The sequence below is a fragment of the Tursiops truncatus genome, chromosome 9, assembly GCF_011762595.2.
Source record: "Tursiops truncatus isolate mTurTru1 chromosome 9, mTurTru1.mat.Y, whole genome shotgun sequence".
In the NCBI taxonomy this organism is placed as follows: domain Eukaryota; kingdom Metazoa; phylum Chordata; class Mammalia; order Artiodactyla; family Delphinidae; genus Tursiops; species Tursiops truncatus.
Genome location: NC_047042.1, coordinates 9,636,812 through 9,657,784, shown reverse-complemented (window position 1 = coordinate 9,657,784; position 20,973 = coordinate 9,636,812). Strand labels below are relative to the sequence as shown.

Sequence of the window (20,973 nt, the reverse complement as noted above, 5' to 3'; positions counted from 1 at the left end):
GGTATTATTTTTACCACTTTCAAATGAGTTCACTGAGACTGGGGATGTTGAAGGATTGGGCTGCAAAGGCTCACCATCCCCCAAGGACAGGGGCCAAGGCAGTCCTCATGCAGAAGTCCCAGGCCCTGCTGCATAGCCCTGCGGCCTCCCTGGCCACAGATGACTGGAATGTCACCTGATCCAAGGGCAGCCACACTGCACACAGGTCAGAGCCTTGGGAGTGACCTCACAGGAGACATTTACCCAACAGGGACTACTTGGAACAACAGGTGATTTCACGGGGGCCTCAAAGTGGCAGAATCGCTGAACATTCAAGTCTCCACAGGAAAGTCCTGCATCTTCCTCCCTAGGGTGAGGCAGAGGATGGTACATTCCTGGGGGAAGTATCTGTGGTGCAGGAAGGAGGAGCGTCTTCAGGGCTCCCCTTGCTTCCTCCCCGCCCCCCCCACCCGCCCCTGCAGCTCCGGGACCTTGTGCTTCAGGCCCTCACTCTGCTAAGCCCCCATCACCCCGCCTCTCCCCAATTTAAACCTGCCTACCCTGGTTAGCCTCTCACTTTTTGCCATTCTCCTCCTGCCTTCTTTGTGTCATTCTAGTGAAGCTCATATAAACATATGTATTTCATCTTCTATGTTTAAGCAGAAGTTTGTACCAATACTGTTTGGGGTTCGCTGACCTTTTTAACCTGGGCAAATCCCATTGCTTCTCCCAAGTGTCAAACACGAAGTCCTGGGCTTTGCTCTAATTGGACGGCCTACGCTGCTGGTGGGGGGAGAAGGTCTGCATTGATTGGCTGAGACGTGGGTCAGGTGCCCATCTGTAGACCAATCTCTGAGGCAATAGGGATGGGACTGTGTTGATTGGCTCAGACTTCCTGGCACCCATGTGGAAACGGGGATTGTGGGGATGGAGGGGGCTGGGGAGGGGGCTCTATCGCTTGCACTTTCAGATTCTTAGTCGTGACTTTTCCTTTATGATGACTCCCGTCCTTGCTTTCTGCTCTCAGAGGTCCTGGGGACCAGGCTGCTGTGAGGCCCAGACTCCTCTTTCATGGTGGCCGGCTCTGCCTCTTTCCCAGGGCCTCTGCCTGCCCCCCTTCCCCCCTTCCTATTCTGCAGACTTTCTCCCACTTTCTGTGCAGGGCAGCACCACAGGAGTAAGGGCGCCTCAGGTCAAGTCACCTGCCTAAGTGACCATGTATCCAGAGTGGGCTACACATCCATCCCTAGATCCGGAGCAGGGGAGGGGTGCCTGGTGGTACAAATACAGCTCCTGGGAAGCCCCTGCAGGAGAGGCAGTTCTGAGGGTGCCTGTCCCTCTATTTCAGGGAGCTCCCAGCTGCCTCCTGTCTTCCTTGGCTGTGATCTCTTCCTGCCCACTGCCTCCAGGTAAACCTTATAGTATACCCGGTCCTCTCCTGCTCTGTCATCTTCTGTTCCCTCTCTGCTGGTGGCAGAGCCATGTCTGTGCCTGTCTTCCCTGTGGCCTGGAGAACAGAGTGGGAGCACAGGACACGTGGGTAAGCAGTGGTGGTAGTCAGCAGCCTTCCTGGGGGCTGGGTCTGCTAGTAGACCCCAGTTGATGGCATCAAGTCCATGCTCCTTAGACTTGGTGAACTACTAAGAAAGTGTAGGGGAGGAATAATTCTCCTCTGCCCTCTTTGGCTCTCCAGCTGGGCCTAGGAACTAAACTGACATTAACAGGAGAAAGGCATACAGGTTTTATTTAAATTTTTACCTGTACAGAGGCGCCTTCACGAGAGAATGAAAATCCAAAGAAGTGACCAGAGAAAAAGCTTTTATACTTTTATAAAAAAACAATAGTGACGTGCTCTCAACTCCTTTGGAGGCCTGACCACATTGGTGGCCCCTTTCCTGGGAAGGCTGTGGAGGCTGGTGTTAGGCTTAGAGTGAAAACAGTGCTACTGCCCTGGCCTTGACTGGCCGGACAAGGGGGTATGGGGACCGAGGCCACTGAATGGCTGGTTTCCCCCCTGGGCTGGGCCTCCTGGAGTATGCCCCTCAGCCAGCTTTTATCCAGCTCCCTAGAGGGTTCCACTGTGCAGCTAAATTGAGTGCCTTCCGAGAGCTGAGCAAAGCCTCGAAGGTGGGTGGCTGCCTGCCTTGCCCAGTGGGGGCGAACTTAGAGAGCCTCAGCCATTTGTCATGGGCAGCCTTGTTCCAGTTCTGTCTGCAGGGCCCAGCAAATGAGGGGGGCCAGGACTCCAGAGAAATATGCCATCCCCACAAGTGTGGATGCTGCATGCATGACGTCAGCGCCCTGCCCTACAATCTTTTCTATCCCCATAATTGCAGACTTACAGGACAGCTGCAAGAATGGTACGGTGAAACTCCTGGATACCCTTCATCCTGACTCTTTAAATTTACCGTATTTGCTTTACCGTCCATATGTATCATAGATCTGAACCCTTTAAGAGCATGTTTCAGACAGGCTGTCCTTTTACCCGAGTACTTGTGTGTATTTCCTAAAAACAAAGAATTCACTTACATAACCACAACACCATGAGCAAATCAAGAAATTAAAACAGATACAATACTAATCTGCAATCTATAGACCTTCCTCAGATTTCAGCCTACCATCAAATCTCCACTTCCCACAGCCTGCAGGACACCTGTAACCCACCATGACCTCTCCTCCTTTTTGTCATGAACGGTAACAATACACGTAATCATCATTGTTGTTAGTTGTTAAACAGCTACTGTGAGTAGAGCTTGGAACATAATGTCTTATCATTCCCAGCAACATGCTTATGGAAAGGGTATTTGTCCAGTTTTACAGATGAAAGAGAGAGAGACTCAGAGGAGTTAATGGTTTGTTCACTTCTGTGGTTTTGTGGTTTGTAGAAGTGCTGGGACTGAATCCAAGCTGGGTGACAGCTGGGGTGTTGGAGTGGAAGGTGGGTCTTGCTATTAGTAAGATGGATGAGCTTGGGGAGCTGGTAACCACATAGGCCAAGCGAGGCTTTCTGGGGTGATGGAGGACAAGCAAGGCCAGAGAGGAGGGAGAGCGCTGCTAGAGCTGTGAAAGTTTGTTACGTGTTTTGGTGTTGACGTGTGCCTCTTAGGAGCAATTTCCTTAACCTGAATCTCAGTTTCCATGTCTGTAAGGTGGTAATAATATTTTCCTCTGTTTTTGTGAGGATTAAATGAGGACGCATATGGAAAGTGCTTGGTGTAAGGGAAACTTCAAGACAATTACTATTACGTGTCACGTGAATACATTTAAATCTATTCCAACCCAACACTGTCCTCCTGATTCCTCCTTTTGTACGACTTTTAGTGGCAAAGGAAAAGGGACTTTGAGAACTGTCTTCAAAAATGGCTCTCACCCGCCCCCTATAGGTCAACCATGTCAGCGCAGTCAGGATGGGGCTGCACAGCTCTCCACCATCCCGTGACACTGGCCTGGCGTTGGCCAAAGTCTGTTCTTAACGTTTAGTACCAGCATGGAGGGGATGTGGGAAAGCTCTGTTCACCCTCTGCACTTGGAAATAGCCAGGGAAGAGGGTCGGTGAGGAAGGTACTGAGTGAAAGCAGGTGGTGGAAACTTCCTTCAGCCACAGGAATATTTAGAGCAATGGTTCTCTAAGCCACTGTTCCCCAGGGTCCATTTGGCAATGTCCAGAGACATTTTATTTATTTGTCTGTTTGTTTATTTTTGGCCACACGGATGCAGGATCTTAGTTCCCGACCAGGGATCAAACCCGCGCCCCCTGCAGTGGAAGCTCAGAGTCTTAACCACTGCACAGCCAAGGAAGTCCCACCAGAGACTTTTTTTTTTTTTTTTTTTTTTTCAGTACGCAGGCCTCTCACTGCCGCGGCCTCTCCCGTTGAGGAGCACAGGTTCCGCACGCGCAGGCTCAGCGGCCATGGCTCACGGGCCCAGCCGCTCCGCAGCATGTGGGATCTTCCCGGACCGGGGCACGAACCCGTGTCCCCTGTATCGGCAGGCGGACTCTCAACCACTGTGCCACCAAGGAAGCCCCAGAGACATTTTTGGTTGCCAAATGGCCGGTGGGGTGTCACCAACATCTAGTGGGTAAAAGGCCTGAGATGTTGCCTGCAATGCACGGACAGCCGCCAACAACAAAGAATTATCCAATCCGAAATATCAACAGTGACAAGGTTGAGACACCCTGATTTAGGGTAATGTTTAGAGTGATGCCGTTGGTTTTTCAAATATTACCATCTCTTTCCCATCATTTCAGATCTGGCTGCTTCTAGCTTCTAGCATGATAGTTGTGTAACCCTTCTGCCAACTTCCAAACACCAAGGTTCTTTCACCTCTGGCCTGCAAGATGCTTTCGGATAACATACCATTTAACAAACAAGAAGCATGAAAGATGTACTACCCTTAGGGAACTGAGCCTCATTCATCCCGATCCATTTAAAAAGCACTATTCCAACATCTCAAGCAAAGTAAGTTTTTCCAAGTCACAGTAAGCCAAGCTGCTCCCTCAGTTTGGAGATGAATTTCTGCCCCTTTTGAGGTGAAGTGGCTCTGCTACTCTGTGAGGTCAGCAGTTTGGCTCCCAAATCAGTGGTTAGACATCTGGTTTCCCAGGTGGTGGGCAGGCCCAGGAGCCCTCACCCCTGCGGGCTTGTGCTGAAGGGACCTGTGTGACCAGGGACTTGCTCCCAGGCAGGCAGGAGGAAGGCGTGGGAATGGCAAGAGAGGACTCAATCATCTGAAAATGAGAGGCATGCCTTCACCTCCCGGCAGGTCCCTGCCTTTCTTCACTCAGAAAGGAGATATGATTCACAAAACACTTTCCAGGGACAGCAGTTCGCCCATAAATCAAAGTCCCTTGTGTGGGGTTTACAAAGCCCTAGCGTGTGGGTGGGACTCTGGGTCTCACCGTTCGGAGGGAGGACAGCGCCGGGGGACACAGGCGACCCTACAGGGCTCAGAACGGACCGGGAGGAAGCGAAGGGCCCCTGGGAGAACTCAGGACGGCCAGGGAGAAAAGGACAGGCCCTCACAGAGAGAAGGACAGCGGGGGAAGGCTAAAGACTTACGAGCAGCGAGCCGGCCGGCCTACGAAAGCCCGAAGGGCGGGGACCGACCTCATGCGCACGCGCAGCACTCTGCCCCGCCCCCTCGCCCTGCTTCCGGCTGCTCCTTTCTGCATCCGGGGCACGAAAACCCTTCGGTAGGCCTCGGGCGGCGGCCTCTGATCGGAGCCGGAAGTGGACCCAGAGCCAGGCGGAGGAAGCCGGCGGCCGACCCGTCAGCAACCTGTGGTGGTCTCGAGGGGCGGTGCCGAGCTGCTCCCTGCGAGCCGATCCCGCGGCCAGGCGGGTAGCCGGCCCGAGGGCGCGGCGCCATGAGGCTGTACAGCCTCAGCGTCCTGTACAAAGGCGATGCCAAGGCGGTGCTCCTCAAAGCCGCGTACGACGTGTCCTCCTTCAGCTTCTTCCAGAGGTCCAGGTAGGCGGGCCCAGGCGGGCGGCGCCCGGGCGGGGAGGCCCGGGGTCGGGGTTGGAGACGGCCCCGGAATCGGGGAAGGGCCGTGGCTCGGCCTCCCGCAGTGGAGCCGGCGGTGGCCTCTTCCTCGGCCTGCGGACTGTGCCTCTGAAGATTCATGTTTTTTTCGATCGCAAAAAGCCTTATCCCATCGTAGAACGTAATGCTGTAATCAGGGTTTTTCCAAATTTCTGTCGTATAAAAATTATTAGGGGGCTTTGAAAAAGTGCAGATTCCCCAGGTTCACGTCCAGTGGAGGCCCAGCGATCTATATTTTAAACCAGCAACACCCACTTAGTGATGCTGACCTAGGAAGTTTACGTGCCACTCCTTAAGAGCCACGTTTGTATTATCTGGTGGGGCTTTCCAGCAATTCCGTATGAGAGATATTGGTATACTGTCGTATTTTATGGGTGAAGTCACTGAGGTCCCAAGAGATGGATGGCAAACCAGCCAGGACCCCAACGCAAATCGTACGCTCTTTATGGTTGGGCGTTAGTGGTACAGAAGGGTTCTACGGTGAAGATTTGGAAGGAAGCGTGGGATTTGTAGCGCTTACAAGCTTTTGAACGTTCGTGAGGCACTTTAATGCAATCAGGTGTGTGTTAGAATTACCACAGACACTTCCAGCCTGTTCGTGGGAGGGATGGGGGTGACTCAGGCACAAAAGGAGAAGGACCCTACAGAGTCTGGGTCTGTGGTCATCCAGACTCCGGGTCTGGGGGAATCTGCAGTCTGGATTCTGTTTTCGCTGCTTCAGTGCGGCTGTTTTGTTCTTAATGAGAGTGGCTTACTGGCAGGATCTCAGACAATTCCTCTTGTTATTTTGTCGAAACTTTCTGCTTCTTTCTGGGTCCTTCTTGGCACTTGGTAGCTTTCTTTATCATGACCTCTAGTCTCTGTTCTGTGTCCCTTCTTTTCTGTGATCGAACTTTGGGAGCTAACTTGGCTAATTCTGATTCTTTCCCTTTTTCTTTTTCCCCTCCGCACGTATACTGAAGATTCTCAGAGATTTCACTGTAGGACTTTCACCTCACTGGTTTGCGATACTCAGACCAGTTTCAGATGATTAACACAACTGCGATACTGTAGGGACAGCTCTACCAGTGCCTCTTAAAACAACACGTAGTCCAGCCGAGCTCACTGTTTTTCTCATAAGTCCTCTTCTCTTCCATCCTGCCTGTCTCAGGATTATCAGAGCCCAAGCCTCAACCCTGCGAAGGGTTTTCCAGCTTTTCTGGCCCTTGTAGGCAGACTCTCACAATGAATGCAGTTCTTCATTTGTCTAATTATAGTCCTGCTCTAAGCTCTGTCTCTTTTTAGCTTTACTGCAAGGACTTCCTTATTTTCAGAGTTTTCTCTAAGGGATCATCTTGATCCTATCACCCTCTCAAAATAATAATAACAAGTAATACTGTGCGTCAGACATCGTGCTAAGTGCTCATGTAATCATCGCAGTAAATCTCGATTTGTAGATGAAGCCTGGTGCAGTAAGTACCTTGCCCCGGAGGTCATACGTCTCATAAGTGGTGGAGCTGGGATCCCAGCCAGGGAAGTCCCCTCCCGAGTCCTCAGTCGTCTGTGTGGCTCTCCGTGCGGTTTCAGAAGTATCCACATCTGCTGGGGCTAACTGTGGATTCCCCAAGTCACGGCCCTGTGCTGATGGCCCTATACATGGCATTCCCAGTCAGAGGCTTCTTGTTAACTTCGCTTCCTCCAGCCGGACCGTCATCACCTGGGACCCTTCCTTTCTGGCCACATCTCTCAGTGGGGCCCGTGAGCCGCCTCCTCCCTCTCAGCCTCTGTGCGAGCCATTTTCCGTTTCCTTGTCTTGTCTGAGCTCTTGCCCTGCCTTCCTTCCAGAGTGCCCCGGGCTCATAGGGTGGATTTGCCCCAGCAGACCGGAGGCCTCGTTCTCTGCCAGAGCCAGCAGTCACTGCGGACATGTCACATTGCCGGGTTCAGCCAGTGGCAGCTGCCATAACTGACTGTGCATCCGCCGAACAGTTGTTGCCACTTACGTTATTCTGTCACAGATTTTACTTGTCCCCGCTTCTCAGACGTCAGTGGAGCCTTGAAAACAGGAGCTGGCTTTTGCTTCTCCGCTGTGCCCCAAATCATACACTGACCAAAATGTTAAATTAAGTATAACCTGTAGAAAGTTCCCTGGAAGTCTGGAAGTGGTTTGTTTGAGCGAGCTAGGTAGCAAGCAGATGTGGTTTGAATGGTCTTGGTGATTTCTAATTACCTGTATTTGTGATCATTGACAGGGTGTTTATTATTTCGTCCTAAGGTTGGGAGGGAAAGGAATGAAACCAAGAAGCAGTGTCTCCTTAGTGTATACGCTCAGAGGTCCCTTTCCACTGTGTTGGGGACAAGGTGACAGGAACAGGTAATATGTGTTGTGTTTCTTAGCGTTCAGGAATTCATGACCTTCACAAGTCAGCTGATTGTGGAGCGCTCCTCGAAAGGCAGCAGAGCTTCTGTCAAGGAACAAGGTAAGAGGACCTGCTACCTTGTGAGTGTGTGCTGGCCTGGCTGCCCCACCTCAGGCAGCTCGGAGCTCGATCAGCAGGAGTGGTTGCCGCGTGATGAAGTGGGCTACCAGGACCCCACTCCTCTGCTAGCTGCTCTCTTCCCTCCTCCTCGTTTTCCTGTTACGCAAAATTCTATGCCCACTGTTGGTGTCGAAGTTGCCTGGTTAAAATCACCCCCAAAAGCTTGGACTCGCTTAAGATTGGGGTCCGCCTCTCGGAGCAGTAAGTGGCCTTCCTGCTGTGTCCTCTTTCCCCTCTGGAGTTGTAGACATCTCAGGAAAGGACGTCCACCCAGCCCTGTGGAGGTAATACTGTATTCTGTGCTGCTTAGATTTTTGCCCAGGAATCTGGAAACTCATTATTTTTTCCTCTTGACCTTAGTTTTTTCTTTTTCATGATTCAGGTTTCCTTTAAAAATTTTTAGACATTTATTTTAGAGGCATTTGGTGAGCTGTGTCATCTCTGAATCCTTTTAGTGACAAAAATTAATTTCAGGAGTTGTGACTGTTTTGCAGAAGCCCTTGTATAGACTGTACCTTTTGATAATTTGATGACTTCAGCACATGCTTGAGACCCCAGCCAGCTGTGGCTAATTTTTTTCTGGATGGGCTTTGTCTCTTCCTCCCATCCTGCCCCGTCCCCGCCAAGGCCCACCAACAGAGTGGAGCAGGCTAGGTTGCTGTAATGAGGAAGGCTGAGGCCCTGACAGGTGATTTCTAAGAAAGTGGAGGCTGCTTGGCTTGGCCAAGGTTCCATCAGCTTGGGAGCAGAGCACAGCAGAGCCCCAGAGGGCTGCAGCTTCCCAAGATACAGGCGAGCCTGACCTAGAGCTCAAGGACGTGACTTGGACATGCACCTGGGGCCCTGTTGCCTGGGATGTTTCTGCACCACTGGTGCTCCTTTAGACCCTGGCTTTGCACGCTGGGCCTTGGGGCATTCACTCACCCTGCAGCAGGTGTTGGGCCGCGCTGCCGTCAGAACTACACGCGCTGTCCTATGTGCAGGGCCTGACCATAAACCTCACTTAGAGCCGCTTCGTTGGCCCAGGAGGCAGGAGCCCAGCACTGTAACACTCTGACTGGTTTTGGTGGTGAGAAAGTCTAAAGCCCTCACGTCACCCTCTGTGTGTCTGGCCTCTTGTCTCCCTAGAATATCTGTGCCATGTCTACGTGAGAAACGACAGTCTGGCGGGAGTGGTCATTGCTGACAGTGAATACCCATCCCGGGTGGCGTTTACCTTGCTGGAGAAGGTGTGTCTGCAGCTCGGCTGGACTGTACTTGGACAGACGAGTGTGGACTGGGGCCGGGAGTGACGACAGGGCCCAAGGCGGAAGGGGCGAAATAGTGTGTCCAAAATCAACCTGTTCTCAGCTTTTCTCCTCACCCTAAACCAAGAGAGAGTGTGGGAGCCTTCCCAGTCCCGTCCGTCCCACCCCACCGTACCCCCTGCCCCTGCCGGTTTCTGCTTCTCACCCTACTAGTGTCCCTGGTGCTGCCTTGACTCTTCTTGTTGGCCACAGAGTCACAGCAACTCTCCTTCCGGGAGGGGGCCCTCGCGTCAGCTCTGGCTGTGCTTTTGCCCCCGTCACTCCTCTTGCTGGCTCTCTTCCTGCCTCTGCCCTCAAAGTCATGACTTTCATTTCTTTCTGAAGAAAGAAATGCGTGCTCTGCCCCGTGACCCACGTCCCCTCCTCCCCTCTTCTGCTCCGGCAGGCTCGTAGGGCGCACACTGGGCCCCTCCCCACCTCTGTGCCTCTGCTGCAGGAGTCCCCCTGCTGGCCCATCGTGCAGTTACAGCAGCTTCTTGCCGCGTGTGGGGCTAGCGCCGCCACTTCTTCAGTGTGTTTGTGTGGTGCTGATGATAAACTCCTCAAAGGCCCTGGCCTCACATCCCCCAAAACAGTCATACACTTATAAGCACATGAAATCTGGTGGCTGCTTAAACTCAAGGGACCTAATTACCTTTCTGAAGAGTTGTTTTGGAAAATTAGAGGGCCAATATCCTTTGTTCTGGAAATTCGTAACCTGATAAAAGTGGAAATCTGTAGTTTGAAATTCTAATACTTCTGTCATTCACCAGATGAGGTTCATATGAGGCTAGGCATCCTCGGTTTTTAATTCCCAGAATACTGAGGAAGGAGGAACTTGAGCTTAGATTTTCCCCTTGCCATTAGCCATCCTCCTCTACCCTCCTCCCTGGGTCCCCTCTTTCGGATGAGCACAGCAGAAGGGAGGGCGTGTTGCTGAGCTCCTCTGTCCTGCAGGTACTGGACGAATTCTCCAAGCAGGTCGACAGGATAGACTGGCCAGTTGGATCCCCCGATACCATCCAGTACGCAGGCCTGGACGGTCACCTCAGTAGATACCAGGTAGGGTGTAAAGACTGTGCCAAAGCTGTGTGGAACAGAAGAGCCGGTGGCCCTGGTGGCTGTGGCTCTGGGTGATGTGGATGTTGATGTCCTTTTGAAAAACGCAGGGACCCACATTAAGACCTGGAACCCGAGCTCCTAGGCAAGCTTTTGCTTCTCTATCATGTGGTTAAACAGCCTGTGGTTTTTAACTTCTGAAAGTGTGTCCAGCTCACTTGGTTTTGAGCCCCGTTTTCCAGGTGGCCACTCCAGTCCTGACATGGTTTTTATTTTTGGGTCTTTCCTAGAACCCCCGAGAAGCTGACCCCATGACTAAAGTGCAGGCTGAACTAGATGAGACCAAAATCATCCTGGTAAGTAAGTAGGAGAGCAAGTCCCCAAACTGAGGGGCAGAAAGATTTGCCGGTAGTCAAGCCCGCGCGGCCGACACTTGCTTTAGTTGTAGTCGAAGCACTTTTCTGAAAGTGGTGTTTGCCCACCTGTCCCCGTGCATCAGAGGCCTCAAAGCCAGACTCACTCAGACAACCCTAGCAGGATCCCTCCCGCGCCCCGTCTTGGTTAACGGCACCCGTTGTTTGAGGGACCCAGCACATTCCCGTCCGCGCTCCCTGTCTGGGTAGTTACTGGGTTCGGGGGATCTGAGTTCTGTGGTCCTGCCTCTGCAGTGCCTGTCTTAGCTTGAGCCACTGCCCAGCAGGCGCCTCCCTTTCAGGGTCTGGGCCTCGGCACAGACTGAGGCTCACCCGCTCTGACTAAATGCAGGCCCGGCGTTGTCAGAATCAGGCCTGTTTTAGAAGAGCGGGAACCCTGCATTTTTAGCTGAAATATCCTGGTTTGTAATTGCTTCAACATTTTCTTAAAACTCTGAGCTACCTTTGGCCCTCAATCAGCACTGGCTTTGATTCTTGGGGCCTCTGCCTCTGACTGGTCCCCTGGCTTCCTGCCTCCCTCCAGTCTTCTGTCCACTACACAGTAGCTGTTGATCTGTCACTCTTCTGCCTGAAGTCCTTGGCAGCTCCCAAGTCAGCTCCAGGATAAAGTGCAGGCTCCCTGACATGGTCCCGCACCCCGGGCCCTCCCTCCCTTTCCTGTCTGCCTCCTGCACGGGCGCCCTGCACTCAGGCCACCAGGGTACTCGGAGGCTGTACAGGCCCTTTCCGAATGTCGCTGCATTGTCATTGCACGTTTATGTGAATCCTGACCCGTGTGCGAGCTCCCAGGACTGGGAGCTTATCCTGAGCTTTACGCGCCTGCTCACAGAACAACGCCCGGCTTCGGCTTAGGGCGAGGGCTTAGCCCGCGCCCGGCAAGTAATGGACACCTAAGTAGATGGATATAAAACCCAGGAAAGGGGGCTTCCCTGGCCGTCCAGTGGTTAGGGCTCCGCGCTTCCACTGCGGGGACACAGGTTCGATCCCTGGTCAGGAAACTAAGATCCCACAAGCTGCGCAGCACAGCCCCCCGAAAATTAAAATAAAACCCAGAAAAGGTGGCCAGACAAATCCTACCCCAAATATAAAACTCCTACCAACGCTGGCTCAGCTTTCATGCACAGGTCTGGGGCAGGACCCAGCAGGCTGTGTTCTATAAAGAGCATCCCAGGGGCTCCAAGCCTAGGTCTTCTAAACCATGCTTTGGATAATGTTTGGGGGCTTTGGAATGAAAGTTAGATGTGACAGTTTTCAGGCACTTCTCTGTCTTTTGTGACATGTTTCTGCATGTTTCCTAACCGAGCCCTGTCTCTGCCTTCTGCTGCTTCAGAACCTGCGCACGTGAGCACCACAGAGCCGGGGGACACATGCTCCCCGTCTTTCCTTCTCTCTCCACTGCAGAGAGCAGATGGGTCCTGGACACCCAGCCCATTCTGGCTGCAGTGATAAAATCTGGATTACTGGTTATGCTACCTTTTATCCCATTCATGTCTTGAGCCAGTTAACTTTTTATGGTGGAAATCTGAGTTGCTCGGCTGTGTGTAGAGATAAAGCACATTTTTGCTCACTCCTCATTCTGTGCCGTTTCACATGTGCAAAGCTAGGTTCGTGCCACTTGTTCTGAAGAGGCCTCTGAGGGCCTTGCGGCTGCCCTAGCAATGGCCGTCTGGGGTGGGAGTGAGTCGGCCACTTCCTGATGGTCCTGGCAGTGGGGCTGGGGGCTCTTCTGAGGGCCTCCATCCCTTCACCCGTTCAGAAAGGGTCTGTCTGTACTGCCTAAGTGCAGAAGTGCTCTCGCAGAATTGACAGTAATGCGATTTAGACACAGTTCCCCTGGGGGAACAGGAAGCGTTCTGTGCAGTAGGAATGTGTGTGTATAAATACAGGCGTAGGTGATCCCTCCTGGAGTGTGGCTGGCTGAGCCTGTGCTGTGGAGGATTTGGGGGAAGTGCTTTATGTCCCAGTTAGAACCTTCTAGGTTCTCCAGGAAGGTCACTAGGTCCTGTTTCCTCCACAGGTCTGGGACACTGTGTCTTGATGCAGTGGCCCAGATATGGCGGAGGGGCCCAAAGGAAGTGCTTTCTTGTGACTGAGCTTCTCGAGGGGGCTGGCGTCTACTCACTTTGTGAACAGAGCAAAGTGTTCTTTTCTGTTTTTCTTCTTGTCCAGCACAACACCATGGAGTCTTTGTTAGAGCGAGGCGAGAAGCTAGATGACCTGGTGTCCAAATCCGAAGTGCTGGGAATACAGTCTAAAGCCTTCTATAAAACGGTGAGTGCGGCCCGGCTCCCGAGCACCCCTTCCCCAGAGCAGTGCTCACCACTAAACAAGTCTTCCTTGGAACGTTCAGTAACGTGGCCGGTCAGTAGCGGCAGGTTCACTGGGGCGCTGTGGGAGCCTAGGTGAGCTGGGGCCTTGCCCCGCCCTGCCTCCAGGCTCCCCCCTCCCCAGGCCGGAAGGGTGGGCCCCGCATCCCTGCTGCCTGCCGAGAAGCAGCAGTGCGCCGCCTTCCAGAGAGTTCCTTATGTTCCTAGTTAGCTTCCCTTCAGCCAAAGGATTTCAGTTTGAACAGCGGGGCGCTGCGTTTACTTGGTCCATCCACACACACGTTTGCTCTCACGTGTGCCTTGGAGGGCGATGCCAGTGGGGCTAGGGGGCATCTGCGAACAGGAGGTGAGAGGGAAGGTAACGGAGGCCCCACAAACGAAGTGTGAACCTCTCTGTTCTCTGAGGACATCCTCAGTAAGAAGCACCCCTGTGGGTTAAGACAGCTTTACGGGGAGATGGGGCCGGAGCAGAGGAAGAGACTCAGCCAACCCGACTTAACGTTCCTGTTCTTTGTACTTGGCTTGACAACAGGAAGTTTACTTCCTTACTGATAGCGTTAACGGAAGGCGGACAAAATAACTTCAGGGGTATGAACTGCTCCTGGACAGCTTCGCTCCAGGCGTCGCGGACGGGCCGGTTCTCTCTCTCTCTCCTTGCGATTCCCGGAGCCCCCGGTAAAGCCGCCCAACCCCCACGGAGCCCCCAGTGCTACGTGTGCCGAGGTCCACCTCTTCAGCTCTTCTTTGTCTCTTTCCAGGCCCGGAAGCAAAACTCGTGCTGTGCGATCATGTGACAGCGGCCGGCAGAGGCCCCTGCGCTGGAACGCCACCGTCACTCACATCGGAACTGCAGCCCCCAGGGAGCAGACCCACCGTGGAACGACCCGAGTGGGACAGACTCAACTTTGGCTTTGGAGCTCGTGGGAGGAACCGAAGGGTGGAAGGGACCTGGGGGTGGGGAACGTTCAGATTCACATGTCTAGTAATTTGAGGCCCCCTAAACGTGTATTTTGGGGCCGAATGAAACCATAAAGCTCAGTGACTCCTGTAGATGCTGCAGGGCTCGTTTCTAACCCCCTGGGAAGGACGTGTGCAAGGCCCACGGCGGGGTCAGAGCTGGCTCTTTGTTGATCGTCAGTACACCTTTGGGTTTTATCTGTACGCTAGCTGTGTTAACAGTCCAGTGAGTGGGGTGCCCTGACTACAGGGCTGGGGTGGGACAGACAGCCACTGCGGGCGCAGTGGGCGTGGGGGGCGCCGATGGGGGCTCGGGCCAGCGTGTCCATGTCGGGAGGAGACAGCCACTGGGCTTCACAAGTTCTGAGACCTTGTTTGCGCTCCTGCTGAGGTTGACTTTCTGCAGTGCCCGTCCAGCGAGCTCCAAAGAGATGCCTTGGAAGTTCGGGAGGGGCGCCTGCCCGGACTTGCGGTCTGGCTTTGAACATCTGGATCATAGCAGGGTGTGCTGTAGGCTCTCATGAACAGGTTTCACTTGCCTTTCTGGTGACAAGACTGTCCTGACAATCACCTGGGACTTAACACACGTCTTAGCAAGCGACCTTTACTGTGGCCACCACTACCAGGCACCAAGAGAAGGTGCCAGCCAGCCCGGGGGCTCCCAGCACCCCACTTACGGCCTGAGCCTTCCACACTCCAGCCCAGCCCCCTGCAGAAGCACCGCTGAGCCCGCACCCTCCCCCCCCCACCCCAGCCGCCCCCAGCAGCACGAGGCCCACGGCTCTGAGGCCCAACCCTGGAAACAGACACGCAGAGCAGCCCAGGCAGTGGCCCGGGGGGCTCTGGGCCCTTCTCAGCCTCTCTGGTCCCTCGGGCCCTACTGCCATGTTCCAGACTGCCTCCTGGGGCCCTGCTGCGCTTCTTGAGGACACAAGCTCGGGATGCCCCTGCGGGGCTCAGTCTCCGCGGAAGCCCGTGCTGGGGTGGTGTCAACCAGTGTGGTCTCGTCCCTGGGTGTCCATCCCTGCGCACTCTGTTCTTGCCCTAACTGGGAGGTCCCACTGCCCTGGCGGGCAGTGCCAGCGGCCGCGAGTTCCCTTGCTTGGGCCAGAAGGTGGGATCCGCGTGGCTTCCGAGGACCCCACCCGAAGAGATTCACCTGCCAGCTGCCCTTTTTCTCTAAAAGCAGCCTGCCCGTGTGAGTCCTGCTGCCGCGGATGCCCCTGAAAGGCGCAGACCCAGCCTGCTCGCTGGCGCCTGAGGTGGCCGTGAGCTCCCCTTAGGAATGATTTGAGCTTTGTCTGACTCTCCTCCCACTTCGGAGGATACTGGGGAGGAACTGGGGGTGGGGCTGGCCGAGACCCCGCATCCGGCATTTCCCCAGCTCCTCTTGTATTCTAATGTTAAATTGTTTGGCAAAGTGTATTTTAATAAGTGCCGCCTACCTTTTTCTCTCTGTGTTCTGTCTGAAAGGTTCCTATCTGGATAAAGTTGACTTTTGAAATTCCAAAATAGTCCTGTGCTTTGTTGGAGCCCCAGGGACCCCTTTCCGCGGGAGCCCTGCCCCTCCGCGCCGTGCGCCTGCAGAGTGTGGGGTCCCCCGTCTCCTGGGGCAGTTCCTGTGGGGGGAGACAGCATTTCCCTTAACCCCCCACCCCCGCTCCCCTCCCCACCAGGCCCAAGCGGTCATCTCCCCTCAGACTTTTCTAGCAGGAAGTGGGTGACGGAGCCGCAGGGCACAGAGAAGCCCTGCTCTGAACCCTGTGACCTGGTCCTCACTACGCCTGGGAGGCTGCCGCACAGCCACAGGGCCGGGGCCACGCAGATGGGAACCCCTCCAGCGCGTGCTGTCTTTGCTGGGGTGTGGGAGCTCCCTGTGCTCCAGGCATCCTTGCAGGCCTGGGACTCTCATCCTCGTTTAGGGGACATCCTCGGCAGCTGGCCATCAGACGGTCTGCAAACACTTCTCAGTCCGTCTCTTCGCTGGCCTGGGGCCTGTTTTCAGCCTTACTTCTGACCATCGCAATAGGGAGCAGCGTGGGCATTCCCAGCTTTTCGTGCCCAGAGGACCCGCCAGGGCAGGGTTTTTACCCATGGTGCAGGGAGCTATGCCCAAAGCACGTGCTTTTTAAAATGACAAGTGAAAGGCCCTCTCACTGACCTCCCTCTGCCCATCCTGCCGGCCCTGCTCTGGGTTTCGGAGTCCTGGCACACCTCAGGGTTCAGAATCTGCAGTGGGGGGGATGGGGGGTGGGGGGAGGCGGTGGCGGGTGCCCGGAGGGAGGCCTGGCCTGGAAAGCCTCCTCGGATTACAGCTGATAGGTGAGTGGAGCCCTAGATACTGCGGCGGCGGGGACAGACTCCACTCGCGGGCTCTGTCCTAGATTCTCTGTGCCCTGCTCTCGGATCCTCCGAGGTGCTCCCCGTGCAGCCCTCCCTCCTGCCTGCACACCTGAGAGCCCCTGCCGGGTATCGGCCACGGGGCCGACAAGCTGGCATCGAGGGCCTCCTGGCCCATCTGAAGGTGCCTGCAACCAGATGCCGAGGCTGGAGGAGGAGGCCTGTTCTGTCCCAGTGGACAGGACTGAGCTGGCCCGAAGCGGCAGCTGTCTCGTCAGAAGTCACTTGGACCCCCCTGGGTGGGCGCGTTTGGTGTATCAGATTGTCTTGAAGCCTGTATTTCTGTGCTGAGTAAGCTCGAGGCGTAAGGTACAGACAGGCAGCAGGGCCTGGGGACCAGGCGTGGAGGTGAGGCTGCCCATCTCCACAGGAGGGTGCCTCTGAGGTACCAGCAGGGCTGCCCAGGGTCTGCCTGGGAGCGAGGTGGGCCAAGAGGTCTGCGGGAGGGACAGCAGAGCACAGGCAGGCCCCAGAAGCCCTCGCCCGGCGGGGCCTGAGTGTGTGCGGCCACGAGGGCAGATGTCCGGAGGGCCAGGCGACCATGCAGCGGTGTGGTCATGTGGCCACGTGGTCAGACAGCCGCGGGGCCGGGCTGCCATGCGGCTCTGTGGTCAGGTGATCAGAAAGGCCAGCAGCCACATGGCCAGCGCTCACTCAGCCACACAGGCCGAGGGTGAGTGTTCCCGAGGGAGGCCCAGCAGGCTTTTGTGTCCCCTGCTGTAGGGGTGCCATGGGCAGCCAGGTGACACGTCCCTCCATGCTGGGGCTAAGCTGCAGAGGGAAGGCCTGGTGGGGACCACCTGGCTGTGCCGACCCTGGGCCCTCGCTCCCTCCCGCCCTCTCCTCAGTCTGGGACCATCTGGGAGCCTCCGTACCTGGCATCCCTCTGTCCCCCTGGTCTCTGCTGGGCTCTTGCTGTTCGGGGCTCCTCGCAGAGTCTCTCCGGGCCCCCGTTGTCATCGCCCGCTCTGTCCTCTGCATCTCAGCAGCCACTGCTCTTCTGCTCCTGACGTCGGTGTCTGACATCCACGCTGGCCTGTGTGACACCTACATGCTGTCTACACAAATCAGCGTGAGGGCCCACAGGAGCAGCGGGGGCTGGCCTTGGGCACCGCATGTTCTAATCAACGTGCACGAAGAACGGATGGGTGGAGGGAGAGATTGGACAGGGCAGCAGGCCTTGGTCCTGTGGCTCTTCCCACATAGATCCGCTCTCCCAGCCTCATCTTCAGAGGCCACTAGGGTGACGGGAGAGGTTGGGGGCGTGGGGACTCAGGGGTCTGTCCAGGGCCTCAGGGGAACCAGAGGTTGGGGTGGGGATAGCTGGCAGAGCTTGGCCTGCAGCGGCACGGAGGGGCCCCACCTGGGCGTGCCATCCACCGAGACGGGCTCGGGAACGTCTGGCCTAAGGTTTCTGCAGCCTGGCCAGCCCGGGGCGCACATGGTGGAGAAGGGACCTGCCGTGAGGTGAGGGGTCAGCAGGGTCCCAGCATAGAGCACGCGGATGCACTTGAAGCAGTTTGTCCTGTTTTCCTTTTATTTGCAGTTTCCCGAGACAGAACAAAATAATAATTTTGTACACTTACAAGGCTCAGAAAGAAAAGACAATGAAACTCAGCAAAAAGAGAGAAGAGGAAAGGCCGGCCAGCACCGCAGGCAGCCGACCCTCTGCAGGGCGGGCTGGCCGACGCTGCCACACCGCGGACATCTAGCTAGAAGAGCGGGTGTGGCTTGCTCATGAGGGGTCATGCAAAAGAACTATCCCCCAGAAAAAAAACCCCAAATTATCCCAGACAGGCAGCTCCGTGGAGAGAAGGGGTAGAGGAGGGGAGGAGGCCCAAGGAGGCGAGGTTGGCCGGGCCACACGCTGTCCACGGCGGGCCCTGCCGCTGCCCGAGGCCCAGGGAGCCTGGCAGGTGTTTACCCCGCGTCCGTGGGTGGGGACAGCTGTCCTGAGCACAGCCGCGGACGGGCAGGCGAGCGTCCACTCTGAGTGTCTGTCGATGGACAGTCCCCTTGGAGACCAGCATCCTGTGTCCTGTTCCCCACTCCAGGCCCCTCCCTTGGCTTGATTGGGGGGGAAGATAAAGAAAATCCGTGTTGAAAACAACATGAGTGGAAGAGGGCAGGTACTGGGGCAGGGGGTCCTGCACCTCTGCGATCACGGCCCCTGCACCCCCCCAACCACAGCCCAGCGGGCCAGCTCAGACCCGCTCACACACCCAGACGACGGCCCTTGACTCTCTCTGCCGCCCCCTGGCCACGTGGCCCATCCCGGAGGCTCGCCACAGTGCCCGCCAGCACGCAGGGGGACCCCAGGTGAGCCCAGCCCGCCTTCTCCCAACCCCGGGGTCCCTGTCACACGCAGCCCCGTGCGGCCCTCCGCTCCCTGCTGCCCTGGGCCCAGACTCCGAAAGCGCAGCTTCCTTCAGCAAACACCTGCCTGGACTCTGCCTCGGCCTGGGAGCCAAAGGCACCCACCCGCCTCTGACCCCTCTCTCCTTCCTGCCCCACACCCACACGGGGGGAGGGGGGAGGGGGGCAAAGAGGGAGAGGTGCCTGAACAGAAGGGAGGCCAGCCCCGGGGTCCCCTGCACACTGGGCCGCAGCCAGCAGCATCCTCTCGGCATGTCTCTTGCCAGGCATGAGGTCTGAAAGTAAGGGGTGACCCCCCTACACCCCCTGCCCGACCCAGTGCACCTCCCTGGCCCCAACGGGGCCAGAGCTGGAGCCCTGGGCCCGCCGGGCCTTCTCCGAGGGCTCCGCATCCTCCCAGAGGGGCTGGCCCAGCCTCTGCACTGCTCACCCATGCCAGGGACACCGGGAGCTCGCACCTGCGCCTCCCCGGGGAGGACAGGAGGGAAGGGAAGCAGGAGGGAGGACAGCCATGCTCAGCCCCCCCAGCCCCTCCCCAGACGACACCTGACACTCCTGACAAGGAGCCATGCGCGGCAGGGAGGATGCAGACGCGTGGGGGTGGGCGCCACCTAGCAAACACCGTTCCTTGGGTGGCAGGCCCCTGCGGACAAGTTCACTGCCCCGGCCGGTCCCCGGAGGAGGCCAGGAGCAGACGGACACGTGGAGCTTAGGCGGGGAGCGGCCAGAAGGTTCGAAGCCCCACAAACGCCAGGGCTTTTTACAGCTTTTTCCCTTGTTTCGTTTTTTTTTCCATTTCATCCGACATCAATTTTGTGTGTGCGGTTGTCGTCTTGTTTTTAAAAAGAAATCACATCTGGTCTTGGTTTTCTGCAGACACAGGCACCAGGGGAGGAACGAGGCAGACACAAACATGCGACAGGCAGGCCGTGCGCCCGAGGGCAGCTGGGCTCCAAACACCGAGTCTGTCCCGTGAAACCAGCCGCGGCAGCTCTGAAACGGGGCGGACCGAGGGCGGGCAGGTCAGCGTCCGGCGGCCGCTCTCCGTCTGACACGGGTTTGGCGTCTGCAAGGTGGGCGCCTGCGAGGCCGCCCGGCGAGGAGCCTGGAGGCCCTGACCCGGCGCCCCTGCCCCCCTAACACCACGCTGGCCTCCCCACCGCTCTCCGCAGCCCCGCCCGGGCGGCGCTCTCCTCCCCCCAGGGCGCTCACCTTCACTGCAGCGGGGCCACGGGCGCCCCCGAGCAGTGGAAGTGCACGTTCTGCCACTTGCCGTCTCGGCGGTGCCACACGCGGGTCTCCTCGGACTGGCTGGTGCGGGGCCGGCCCTGCCCGTCGATGTACTGCGTGAGGCGGATGTAGGCGATGCACGCGGCGTCCTCGCCGATGACGTGCACGTGCGGGTTCAGGATCGTCGTGTGGATCGGCTTGCTGTTCTTGGCGAGTACTGTGGGCGGGGCAGGGGCTTGGCACCGCGCCGCCGGCCCAGCCCCCTACGAGCGCCGGCCCGGCCACCCCTCCCCCTCCGGCGGGACGAGGACGGGACAGGGCTTCCCTGCGCGCCCGGCTGGGGGCCCGCGGGCTCCCCGGGGGTGCCGCCCTCTTCCTGCCGCCCCACACTCACAGTTCTCGAAGTAGAATCTGTGGAAGTCCATCCCTTCAACCAGGTTGCCCAGGGCTTCGGGCTCAAACGAGGTCAGGCCTGGGTCGCAGATTTTCCTGGGGGGCAGACCCAGGTGAGGAGGGGCCCCTCAGAACCCGCCCCGTCCGTCCACCCCCCTCCCACCCCGCAGCCCCAGGATGGGCCCAGGAGCCCTGACTCACGCATAGGCCTCAAAGTCACCGTTGTTGACGGCCTCGATGAGCTGCTCCGTGATCTTGATGATCTCCTGCTTCCGCGCTGTGGGGGACAGCCGCCCAGTGACCCGTGAGCCACCCCCCTGCAGCCCCGGGGGGGGGTCCCGCGCAGAGCACCCCCCGCCCCCTCCCCCTCCCCCTCCAGGAGGGACCCCGAGGCTGCCCAGCTTAGACTGCTCCCTTCAGGGACACCAACGGGGTCCCCATTTCCAAGTCCAACAAGCCTCTGTCT

At 56.8% G+C, this 20,973-nt stretch overlaps 3 protein-coding genes and 1 long non-coding RNA gene across 9 annotated transcripts in view; 1 reads left to right on the top strand and 3 right to left on the bottom strand.

The window, feature by feature from the left end:
* GCK (glucokinase) overlaps window positions 1-5,170 on the bottom strand; it is a 55,551-nt gene extending 50,381 nt beyond the window's left edge. For 4 of the 5 annotated variants that reach the window (XM_033862853.2, XM_033862855.2, XM_033862857.2 and 1 more), the window contains exon 1: window positions 5,040-5,166. The gene's annotated coding sequence lies outside the window, so the exon portion shown is untranslated. Of the gene's footprint in view, window positions 1-5,039 lie in introns of all 5 variants that reach the window. The other variant, XM_073809527.1, reaches the window with a different exon arrangement.
* Window positions 5,171-5,197: 27 nt separating this feature from the next.
* On the top strand, window positions 5,198-14,201 carry YKT6 (YKT6 v-SNARE homolog). 2 transcript variants are annotated; one of them, XR_012333841.1, is made up of 8 exons: window positions 5,198-5,451; window positions 7,903-7,985; window positions 9,174-9,274; window positions 10,289-10,393; window positions 10,681-10,746; window positions 12,994-13,095; window positions 13,684-13,826; window positions 13,910-14,201. XR_012333841.1 is itself a non-coding variant. In XM_033862852.2 (7 exons), exons 1-7 carry the CDS (start codon window positions 5,348-5,350, stop codon window positions 13,943-13,945), a joined length of 597 nt encoding a protein of 198 aa, XP_033718743.1. In that variant the 5' UTR covers window positions 5,198-5,347; the 3' UTR covers window positions 13,946-14,201. The 2 variants fall into 2 exon arrangements, 1 of the variants encoding a protein (XP_033718743.1); XM_033862852.2 differs by lacking the exon at window positions 13,684-13,826.
* Window positions 14,202-14,624: 423 nt separating this feature from the next.
* LOC141279503 (uncharacterized) lies at window positions 14,625-17,336 on the bottom strand. The gene is made up of 2 exons (XR_012333842.1): window positions 16,561-17,336; window positions 14,625-15,727 (listed from the first exon to the last, which is right to left on the bottom strand). It is a non-coding gene; the product is annotated as an uncharacterized lncRNA (long non-coding RNA).
* Window positions 17,337-19,739: 2,403 nt separating this feature from the next.
* CAMK2B (calcium/calmodulin dependent protein kinase II beta) overlaps window positions 19,740-20,973 on the bottom strand; it is a 93,127-nt gene continuing 91,893 nt past the window's right edge. The window contains exons 21-24 of the mRNA XM_073809526.1: window positions 20,709-20,784; window positions 20,509-20,603; window positions 20,097-20,331; window positions 19,740-19,877 (exon numbers count right to left, since the gene is read on the bottom strand). Of these exons, the coding sequence (XP_073665627.1) occupies window positions 20,099-20,331; window positions 20,509-20,603; window positions 20,709-20,784 (404 nt within the window). The 3' untranslated portion in view covers window positions 19,740-19,877; window positions 20,097-20,098. The remainder of the gene's footprint in view (window positions 19,878-20,096; window positions 20,332-20,508; window positions 20,604-20,708; window positions 20,785-20,973) is intronic.

Coding starts and splice junctions, on each gene's coding strand:
- YKT6 (XM_033862852.2), top strand. CDS start 5,348: ATGAGGCTGTACAGCCTCAGCGTCCTGTACAAAGGCGATGCCAAGGCG. Junction 7,986..9,173: donor AGCTTCTGTCAAGGAACAAG/GTAAGAGGACCT, acceptor TTGTCTCCCTAG/AATATCTGTGCCATGTCTAC. Junction 9,275..10,288: donor CGTTTACCTTGCTGGAGAAG/GTGTGTCTGCAG, acceptor TCTGTCCTGCAG/GTACTGGACGAATTCTCCAA.